At 34.2% G+C, this 12,148-nt stretch overlaps 1 protein-coding gene across 1 annotated transcript; it reads right to left on the bottom strand.

The window, feature by feature from the left end:
* Positions 1-1,601: 1,601 nt before the first annotated feature.
* Positions 1,602-7,344, bottom strand: LOC149411159 (uncharacterized). Its single transcript, XM_089647646.1, has 2 exons — positions 5,736-7,344; positions 1,602-1,653 (listed from the first exon to the last, which is right to left on the bottom strand). The coding sequence occupies exons 1-2, from the start codon at positions 6,803-6,805 to the stop codon at positions 1,602-1,604; spliced, it is 1,122 nt and encodes a 373-aa protein (XP_089503772.1). The 5' UTR covers positions 6,806-7,344.
* Positions 7,345-12,148: the final 4,804 nt, after the last annotated feature.

Below are 12,148 nucleotides of genomic sequence, written 5' to 3' on the forward strand. Positions count from 1 at the left end.
AAAACTTCTCACACTATGGTACTAAACTCTACAACAAAATCCCTCATCTTCTCATTCAAAACTGAAAACAGTATTTGAACATTTAAATCTCTAATAAAAAGCTGGATACAAAACATAGGGAGACCAGACATAGATAATATATTGACACCAAATACAGACTGAAACCGACACCACTCAACTGTACAATTAATTATTTCAGAAAAAACGCTATTCAATATATTTATAATTACTTTATATTACCCATACTACTAAATACTAATATGGAAAAATGAAACTGAAATGAGGATATCATTATATCTATTTATTACAAAAAAGATAATGAAACACTTATTATTATTATTTAATTTAGCTAATTTTCAAACCAAACAACATCAATGAATATGTGGTGGGCATTGATGATTCGACATTTGTCGGTGGTGGTGACTGATTCAAAATACTAGTAGTATTATTTATGTACTTAAAAAAAAATATTTAGAGTTGGAGCGTCTGAAAACATTTTTGTTCTTTTCAGATGACGCGACCAATGGAGCCGACTGAAACGTGCACTACAAAATTTCCATACGAAAATACACAATGGCCGACTTCCTCATTAAGTTCAATTAAATAAGTGGGGTTATTATTTCATCGACGGTATTTCCACTTTCGTGTTGTCTGAAAAACAGTTCATAACAAATGTATTCTTGTTTCAAACATAGCAACACTGAGGACTGACGAATGACAATAGAATTTAGAAAAATTTTATGGTTTGTATTTTCCCGCTAAACCTAAAGTAGGTAGGTACTGGTTATCAAAATAATGTAGCATAGTAGTTCTGTGAACAGTAGTAGACCTCGCATCTCAAATATTCGTTTCTAAATTACTCTCATTTAACAAATGACATCAAAAATTTCCTCTGTTATGACTGTAATCATAATTATTTGTAACAAGGTACTTGAATATATAATTTTTCCAATTTCATATAAGAAATTATACAATTTATCCAAAGAAACTGTCATTTCAATGACCTTTCTTTTTTCAAATTTTCTTCAGGCAGGTAATACAGCGTGGTATAACTCCGATCAAAAATTTGAACCGAAATATTGTGACATCATATAATTGCCTAACTATAACCACCAATCAAAACTCTGAAAGTCTATGGAATAAATCATTGGTGTATAGTATAATAAGAAGGCTCCGAATGAGAATTTTACTGTCTATGTATTGGCATATCTATGGTTTTTTAGGACCAATTTGTTTCATACAACAAGCCCGAAGTTATGAATCTAGTGAGTGGATTATTTATGGTTATAATGTAGACTAATATAATTCCACATGTAGGGTAAACCACCCAATTATTGGCACTTTAAGCAGCTACTTCACAAAACCGGTAAAATTTGCATGTAAAAATATAAAACAAAGTTCGCTTTGTTATACAAAATATATAACAAAGCGAAAAGCATTATAAGCACAGTGAAGTATTAAACAGTTATGACAATATCCTGGACCTCGTCCTAAGTAACTTGTCCCTGTGTGAAGTGACTAGAAGCGAAGAGCCGCTAGTCAAGGAAGACCATCATCATCCAACACTGGCCGTCGCGGCGCGTCTATCGCGAGCCGCACCATCACATAGCAACGGCCACAAACATCACCGCGCCCGCGCCCGCCCCGCCTCGTCTACACACAATATCAACTGCTACTCGCAATATAACTTTAAACGTGCTAATATAGAACTGTGTCAAAACATTCTGTCACATTTTGACTGGAAATTTCTTAAAAGTATACATTCTGTTGATGTTGCGGTAGAGTATTTTTATAATGTTTTAACAAGTGTTTTTGATTTATGTGTTCCAATTAAGAAGTCAATAAATGTGAGTGCAACCTACCCGGTATGGTTCACAAAATCAATTATTGACAAAATAAAAATCAAGGAAGCGCATCGCAGAAAATATAGAGTACACAAAAAGCAATCAGACTACTTATTGTTTTCTGCGATGCGATCCGAGCTCAAAAAAGATATTGTCATAACTAAACGACAATATTTAAACAGAATTCAGGACGGGATTAAAGACAATGTCAAATGCTTCTGGGATTTTATAAAATCACAGAAAGCTAACTCCAGGTCACATAACGGCCTGAATAGTGGAGACAAATTTATAACGGACTCAGAATCTATCTGTCAGAAATTTGCAGACTACTTTCAATCTGTGTATGATAGTGAAACCCCTAATCTTAGTACAGATTTTACGCGAACAGAGGTCCCATGGAACGTAGGTAACATTTCCCTAAGATTAACGAACCCGACAGAGGTAGAAGCTTATATCCGTAAACTGAAGACTGACAAGGCTACAGGGCCGGATGGAATCCCTTCCAGTACTATCATTAGCATAGCGCCAACGATAAGTGAAGCTCTTTGTCATATATTTGATACCAGTATTTTGACTTCTACTTTCCCCCAGATATGGAAACTGACCCGAGTCAGTCCCATTTTCAAGGCTGGTGACAAGACAGACGTCAAAAACTACAGACCGGTAGCCGTATTATCAGTGCTACCAAAACTATTTGAAAAAATGATTTGTGACAAATTAAGTCTCCAGATTACGCCATTCATTGGAGAAAATCAACACGGTTTCCTTCCAAAGAAATCAACAGTCACAAATCTGCTTACTTTCTCGAGATTGGTAGCCACCGGTTTAGACTCAAGGCACCAAACAGATGTAGTTTACACCGACTTTGCCAAAGTATTTGACCGTGTTAACCATGATATCTTACTGAGGAAAATGTTTAAACTAGGCTTCGACCTACCAACACTAAACTTTTTCTCATCATATTTAAAATCCAGAAAACAATTTGTTTCGGTAAATGGACATAATTCAAAAAAATTCTCAGCGAAATCTGGAATTCCTCAAGGGTCTAACCTCGGACCGCTGTTGTTTCTAATACTAATAAATGACATCCAAAACTATGTTAAGAATAGTAAATGTCTACTGTTTGCAGATGACCTTAAAATTCTAATGGAAATAAGCTCCCAACAAGACTGTCTTAAAATGCAAGCTGATCTGGATGCACTATCTGAATGGTCGTTGATAAACAAATTAGATTTCAATACAAAAAATGTGTCACTATGTCTTACACTCGCTCTTTAAACACTATACTTTACAATTATAAGATAAAGGGCGAAACACTATCACGTGTAAATTCCGTAAAGGATCTCGGTGTCGTCTTTGATCCCGAACTGAAATTCTCTGGCCATATATCGCAGCTCACTCAGTCTTGCTACAAACTTCTTGGGTTCGTCATTAGGACATGCAAGCAGTTCAATAACCAAGATGCTATGTTAGCATTGATCGATGGCATACTGAGAAGCAAGCTGGAGTATGCGAGCGATGTTTGGGCACCGTACCACCAGAAGTACATTGAAATGATAGAGTAAATCCAGAAGAAATTCCTCAGGTATGTCTATATGCGGACGCATGGAACCTATCCCAGGTTCATGCACCATATCGACTTACTTGAGGAAACCAATTCTGCGAGTCTGGAAACTAGGCGGAAAGCAAGCCTAGCCACTATATCTTTCAAAATTTGGAACAATTTTATTGATAGCCCATTCCTCTTGGGATGCTATGATTTATATGTACCAGACCACTACAGCCGAAGTCGATACCATGACTTATTTAGAGTACCAAAAGGCAAAACCGACGTCCTGGCAAAGCATAGCATGACGAGGAGAGTGGTGCTGTTGAACGAACTAGCAAAGAATTTGGATGTAAATGACTGTTCTTTAAACGACCTAAAACAATTATTGAAGAGTCACTTACCCAAATGCTGATATGATATAAAATTATACTGTTTGTAAAATTGTACTGTAACTGGAACAAATGTTCTGTTGTACAATAAAAAAAAATAAAAAATAAAATAAAATAAATTATATTGGTCTTCTAATCTCTGCAGAATATTATATCGTTTTCTTCAATATAGTGACCTTTTAAAAAAATACCTCAAATACCAGTTGCTGGCATAGCCAAACCTTTCATTGGCAGTGATTATTACCTATTATTGTCACTGTTCTCCCGAGACTGAAAAATAGCTGCTAGGTCTTATGTAGGGGTTTTAAAATGTATTATACATCGTCTATGTTGGTACCTATTTTAAGATAATTCATGATAGAAATAAACAAAATAAAATCCTTTGTTAAGAAAAGTAACATTTATTTGTATGGGAACATACCATATCAGTTGAAACGCTTATAGTTAAATAAACTTTCCATAAAGTATTAAAACAAAACCAAAAAAGCCTTTTACCTAGGCTTGAACAAAAAATAGAACAATTTTAGCTTAAGACTATTTAACTTCCTTAATTATATTTAATTAAATCACAATCTAATTGATTAAGATCATAAGTAATTCTCAAGTCACGTTAGTCATCTGAATCCTCAGTCAACATTTTTTCTATCTCAGCAGCACTGTAATTTTTGCTATTACTTGCTTTTTGGTTTTCTTTGTTATTATTTTTAAGTACAGCTTCCAATTTGCCATTGTCAAGTTTATAGAAATCTTCCGAAAACAAAATTTTAGACACGTTGTCTTTGGCTTTAGTTTGTTTTTTTGTTTTTCTTTACCATTTGTTTCTCTTTTTCCAATTTCTTTTGTTCTCTTTCTTCTTTTCTCTTTTTAACACCTTCTGCTATATCTTCTTAAATTTTATTTTTTTCATTTTCCTGAGCTTTCCATTTGGCAGATGTTAGTACAAAAGGCGTCTTCTTGGTATTTTTTATCCCTTTTCTTTGTGGCGTTTTAGGAAGTACCAAAATATCTTGTAATTTTAATATATTATCTTCCTTAACCAGTGGTACTTTCAGTTGCATAAAATTATTTTGATCTGCACCTATTTTGACATCTCCAGTTACTCTGATAGACGGTTTTTGGGGAGTTGAATATATTGATGATTGCTGCTGACTGCTAACGAACGCCTCGTAGATAGATGTTTGTTGAACAAATGTTTGTTGTGTGGATGGTAGTTTGTTGCTTGGTACGTAAGTGAATAATGGCTGTAAGATCGAAGCATGCTGTAAGGAAGTAGAGGCTTTTTGGGAGGATACTTGCTCTATGGATTCTGGCTGATTGAATGCTTGTTGAGTGGGTGAAAGATGATTGTGTGGTTGCTGGCTAACTGTTTCTGGAATAGGTTCTTGTAGGGTTGATGTATCTTCTATAAAATAATTTAATTCAGAGCATTGGACTATTTCCTCAACATCTTGTGAAACAAAATCGAAACTTTGCTCAGCAACATTTTTGTTTGGAGAGTTATTGATAATTATCTCCATATTTTCAATATCAAAATTCCCTATATTGTCATTCTGACGCTCTGTGTCTAATCTTGAGCTATTCTGCAAATCATTTTGAGACGTGGTAAAGAAATTCCAGATTTTCAATAAACACTCACTTGACTCCTCTGGCCTCAATTCTCTTTTATCAATTTTATGTATTGCACTTTCTCCCAACAACTTCATAAAGTAATCTTTGGTGAGCACCCGATTGTCTGTTACATGCTTGAGTTGAGCTATGGTAATGTTATTTTTATTTGAAGTTCCTAGTCCACTGCATCTTCATCAAAAGGAAAAAGTCCAGTTGGAATAGTCCACTGCATCTTCATTAAAAGGAAAAAGTCCAGTTGCTCTAAAACCATTTATAATTGTTGACGGGTTAAGACTTTTTACTATAGTATCTTTAAGTAATGGCACAAATTGAGTTTTCGTTAACGCTTGAGATGGATTATTTCTTCGCCATTCTAGGACAGTTTTCTGCCATTGTGTTTTGAATAGTTTAAATGCGGTGACGTCTGCAGGTTGAAGGAGCCTAGTGCAGTTAGGGTATAACGCTATGAGAATTATACCTAAATTAGTACATAATTCACTGGTAGCATACGTCAAGTGCGATTTGTGGCCATCTACAAAAAGAACTACAGGGAATTGTGTGCCAGTTTTTACGAGGTGAGGATGTAAAACGTTTTTGATATACTCAAAAAATACATCAGAATTCATCCATCCGTTGTCACTTAAGCCCACGCCCCAATCTTCAGGAATCTTAGAAGTTATCTCTCCAGGTAATCTTTTATATGGAAAAATTACCATTGGCGGAGTAACTTGACCATCTGCACCAAAAGTAAACATGACGGTTAGTGAAGTTTTGGCTTGGGCGTGGTCAATTTCGTAAACGTTTTTTTCTCCCTTAGAGCTTAAAACAATACCTGTTTTTGGACATAGAACAAAATTCGTTTCATCGCCATTGAATACTCTTGATGGGTCTGCTAAGATGTTATAGTAGCTATTTTCAGTCATGTAAATCCTTATTTGTTCAAACCAGCCTCTTACATCAGATGCAGAGACTGTGGAGCTGGCAGCTGTTACGGCTTCTGGTGTTCGAAATGTAACTGTTGGATGTCTAGCTAAAAACAATTTAAACCACTTCTCACCATTCTTAAAACTGCTGCCTCTCCCCGATTTATTGATAAAGTCTGAAACACTCTTTATCAAATCTTCTTTCCTCTTTGGAAACCCTTTTTTGCTACTGATTTTTATCCAGTCAACAAAAAGCTGTTTTTCTTCGTCAATTAAAATTGTGGACGGACCGGGCTTAGAGCGATGATCAGGATGTTTCAATCTGAATTGTATAGTAGACCGTGGTACGCTGAAGGTTTTTGCAGCAAGTTTTTTGCTCATGCCTTTTGATATTTCGTGGAGAGCTTTTTGTAGGTTCTCTTCTGTATAAATTTTCCGTTTAAAACATTTTTTACTATTTTTTTCTCTAGACTTCTTCTGACTAGGCTTCATTTTGAAAGTGGCTGAAAAGACAATATTTTTATTGGCACGTTTTTACCCAATGTTTGACACCCGTGCCAATAAATGGATTTTATATAATTGGCAGTGGGCCAACTTTTGGATTGGTGTGTCCAAAACGTTAGAAAATATTTTCAATGCAATTTAAACTCAATTTTGAGACAAACAAGGTATAATTTTTAATAAACTAAAATTATTTTAAATGCCCTTTTATTGGCATGTGTGCCAATAAAATGGATAAACCGATTTTACGCATACCAAATGTTGGCACCCCACAAATAACTAAAAGTTGGCGGTTAAATTATAAAATAATGTTTTAAAAAGGGAGTTAATATATTCAATAATAAAACAAAATGATTAGGTATAAGAAAAACAAAATAGATTTGCAATTTTTAAAAGATTATGATAGCTCTTACCTTAGTAAAAAACGAATATTTTGATTGTTTTTGTCGCACAGCTCCCGGCTTGTAAAACAGATGGTAAATGCGCCGCCATGTTTGAAAAAAATTAAAACGTGTGTTGCCAGTTGAGTAATAAATGATACTACTGTTTAATTTCTACTAAAAAATATAAGATCTGGCTACAAAAAATCTTAATTTTCTTAAAAAACTAGAGCATGCCAATAAATTGGTGGAGTGCCAATGATTGGGTGGTTTACCCTATTATCGAATATTATTGAAAAAATGCAGATAATAAAATACAAATAAACACGAAGATTTGCATTTGAAAAAATCAAAACGGCCACCACCTTCAAACGGAAACGGAACGTACCTACGTCCTACACACAAATTTTACATTTGCGACAGTTTAATTAAATGATTTTAAATGACAGCACCAAGATGATAACTAGTTGAAAGGTAATATATATATCTAATCCGGTTGAAGTGAATATTTTCCACTCTAATATCAAACGGTGTTCAGAAATAATTGGTAATTCTCAAAAGGAAATTATTCCTCATCACATTCTAAGGAACTTTAATAGCTATAGGTATAAATTTTTTGTCATTTTTTAACGTTGATTTGGCGATAGCATTGCATTTTTTTGGTTTTTATGTGAAACAGTATAAGTCCCAACTGCTCCTAACCGTCTGGAGCCAGTGAGACTACGGCATCCCCAATCAAGGTATTTTGCCAGGCGGAGGGTAGTGAGGAAAGGAGGGAGATTAAAAAGGTGGGGAAGTACTTGGCGGAAAGATATTTTTGGATTTTTGAAATATCAATATCAATATTACAATATTATATGACTTATAATACAGGATTTTCCAATAAGAGGTGTTATTTTGAATAGCCCGCTATTTCGGTAGATGTTACTTTTGAAGCTGTCATTTTTGACATTTTACAAGTAGAAACTACGCCATTAATAAAAATGGAATGATACACGCTTCAACAACGCATTAAAATTATTAAAATTCACTTGAGTAAATCAAATGCAAATCATCTTGAGTGATGAGGCCCATTTCCACCTCGGTGGCTTCGTCAACAAGCAAAATTGTCGCATCTGGGGCTCGGAAAACCCAAGAGTTATTGTTGAAAAGCCTCTCTATCCTCAAATTGTGACTGTTTGGTGCGGTTTATGGTCCGGCGGAGTCATTACACCTTACTTTTTCTAAAATGAGGCTGGAGCAACAGTTACGGTGAATGGATTGCGCTATCGAGAGATGATTAATGATTTTTTATGGCCGGAATTGGATGGTATTGATCTGGACAACGTTGACTTTCAACGAGACGGCGCTACGTGCCACAGAAGCAACGAAACCATTGATCTTTTACGATTGAATATCAAAATAACACCTCTTATTGGAAAACCCTGTACTTCGAAAAACTAGATCTGTCCATTGAGGTAAGTGTATTATGTGTATCTTTGAACAGATTATTTCTCGAATATTTTCGTCCCATTATTTGATCATTACAGTTTAATATCGGTATTAGTTATTTTAGTTAGTCGGAGGTTGGAGGTCATCGACATAGTTGTACTAAGCAGTTGCTTCCCGCCGCCCACCCCAATTGATTCTTTAAAAATAATGTATGAATACTTACGGCACGTTCCGCAGAGTGGAAGATACTCTCAGTATCGCTCTGGTGTAAGACCACCATTCAGAATTGAAACATTGCTTGAAATGGCTTTAGCCGTGTTTCGTGATCAGATCTAAATAGCAAGGCACTCCCCCACTTTCCTCTACTCCATCTCTTTCCTCTCCCCGCTACCTTCAGCCTCGCAACATACCCCAATTGGGGATGCCATAGTTTCACTGGCTCTAGACGGTTAGAAGCAGTTGGGTCTCTTGTGCCACATTCCCATTAAAAAAAAACATTAAACAGTGGCGTGCCGTCATGCTTACCCAAAGATATTAGAAATATCTTTGTGCTTACCCTAAGAAAAACGGACGGTAAAAAGAATTGCATGATAATAGAAGGGTGAGACATTTCTGATAAAAACATTTTTTTTACGAGTTTGGTATACGGAAAACTTAGTGATATGAAATAATGTTAATTTATTAGAAATCTAGTTAAATTATTCGTTTTCCTGGTAAAGCGAACTATAAAGAATGATTTGTCAATTTCATAACAAACTATCGGTAAAGAACAAATATATTATGAGGTAGTCGGAACACCTGTTCTTCAAAATAATATTATTTTCGCATCTCATCCATTATTCGGACTAGGCCACCTGCGTTGAACACGTGTTCAGATATATTCATGGTCATTTAGTCACATTGTAACAGTATCTTGATAAAAAAAAGCCGTACTCATTTAGCAATCAGCGAAAGACGTCAATAAATTTACAAATATTCAATCCACAATAAATTCATATCTGAACTTTAAAAACTACACCTTTGGTCATAGATCAACGTACGCCACTGCAAAAAATGCTTTCTTTAGTTTTTTTGTTATTTCAATTGGAGAGTATGTAACAACCTAACTAGTGATTATTATTTATTAAAATCCCAGCCCTGAAAATCGATTGATATTTTATGCGATTGTCAAACGTTATTAAAATGACATCGAAGAAGGTTATTGAGCTTTCAAGATGGAGGCGTTTATCAACTTCATTAAAATAATAATAATAATTAAATTGCAGGTGCTTGCGTAAACCCAAATAAAGGTATCTTCGATTGGAAGTGAGTGAAACTCTGGATTCATAATGATTGTGATACTTAAGTATGTTGTGAGGTTGAAGGTAGTGGGTGGGATGGGAAAGAGATGGGGCGATGAAGGTTGGGGAGTAGGTACTTGTCTACTGATATCTGGTCACTCAATACGGCAAAGTTTCCTTGGGAACTTTTGCATTTTTTTAGTACACACTACTTGCCTCATTCAGATTCATACATACTCTTCTATTATTCTGACTTTTGACATGGGCTGACTCAAGTATCTGATTCATTTGATCGTGCCATGTCTTCCTCGGGCGTTACCGACTTCTGCTACCATTCGCGTTTTCGTAATACTCGTATATTCTCTTCACATCTTTAAAAAGTTATATAAAGTCGTGGAAAGTGATGACAAAAACTTTATTAACTGGGTTAAGTAGGTTAGGTTAGGTTAGGATAGGTTTTTTTTTCATCGTTTCTAAAGACTTTATATCACTTTTTAAAGGTGTGTTGAACTGCCGATGTGTTGATTTATCATGGAACCATTTTCCAATTAAATATTCAACAGTTCAAAAACGCGATTTTTACTTAACAAAATAAAATAAAATGTATATTTATTATTGGTTATGTATAACTGTAAATTTGCATTTAAAATAAAATAAAAAATAAGAAAAAACATATTTTGCTATGTTTTATGATTTAAATTATACCATTTATGTAAATTATGAGTACTCGTAAAATTGGGCCTTATACCGACCCTTGCGGAACACCTTGATTGTTATATTTTCTTTTGTGGCTTACATTTGAATACCTCTTTTGGTGTGTTTATCACCTGTTTAATTGTGAAAAATAAAGCTGCCAAAAATAATGTTACCTAAATAATAAAAAAACATAGATTTAGGCATCCTAATACAATGTAACCATTTCCCATTAGTGATATATTTAAATGTGCAGCCGCTCCGCCAACAACAAAACGAAATTCCTTATAAATGTGCAATATTGTATATTTTTTATTTATTTTATTATGTGCATCTATATAAAAAGGTTTACATATTTTTTTTTGGCTTTGCCTGTCTCACTAGGAAATCCTGTGCCGAGACAGACTAGTTTAGATACTAATATTTTATAATATTAAAATAAAGTATATTTTTCAATAAAGCAAAAATATTTGACAAAAATTTTCAGGTTGATAGGTAGTGGTAACAATAATGAGATAGAGGATTATATTTGGGTGAGGTCACTAATTATTGCACGACCTTTTTCGATGATCCATTGTTTGATCAGGATTTTGTATTTGTTAATATTATTCGATTTTCTTGTTTTTTCAAGTAGGTTATTGTATATTTTAGACACAATGTATTTGAAATTTCTTTGATCAAATGTTGTGTTTATTTTAGGTTTTTGTATGAGTTCTTTGGTTTTGTGCCTCGTGTTTACAATATTTTGGGTATTTTCCTAAAATGGATGTGTTTTATTTTTAAACATATGAGTTAAGATAGTTTTTGTGTAAATTTGTCGAATATCTAATAAACGTATAGAGCGAATAAAGTTTATTCCTGATATAGTCGATAGTATATTATTAAACTGGTGAATCCGTATCACATAGAGTACCTTAATAAACCCTTGTTTCGATCTGTGCATTTCGTTATTGTATTTGTTTTTTTTTTTAAACTTTTGAAGCAGGGTACACGCTTCGGCAAGGAGAAAAAATGAGTATGTATTACTGATTTATTAAATCCGTTTTCAATTAAAATTTGAGTACATTCATTTGTCCTGATAATATAAAATGACGACGCGAAAATACGTGTTTCGACATCGCGATAACACATTCGCTTTTACTAAAAGTTTATTAGGAAACCTGTCAATACATTCGTTAAAGGCCTGCAATCCCGTTTTGAACCGGATTAAGAATAATTTGAAGAGATTCTTAATTAATTACCAATGTTTTATATCATATTTTTTTACATGGGCGCAATTTAAAAGACAAAACAGCTGATATTAACCTCAAAAATTGATGTTGATTCACCAGATTCCCGCTTGTTCTACGAGTATCCGGACAAAATCTATACCATAAATTTAGTTTAAATTGTAGTATGAAAACGCCCGTCATTTGATGAAACCGGTCCAGTCGTTAATAAAAAATGAAAAAAAGGTTTTTATCCGTCCATAAAAAAGGAATTTTGATAATAATAACCAAAAAATATGAATTGTCACCACCGATGTTTACTGCTGTCATAAGCAAAAAGGT

This window comes from Hesperophylax consimilis, chromosome 26 (genome assembly GCF_061612785.1).
Source record: "Hesperophylax consimilis isolate HC1 chromosome 26, BYU_Hcon_1.0, whole genome shotgun sequence".
Lineage (NCBI taxonomy): Eukaryota > Metazoa > Arthropoda > Insecta > Trichoptera > Limnephilidae > Hesperophylax > Hesperophylax consimilis.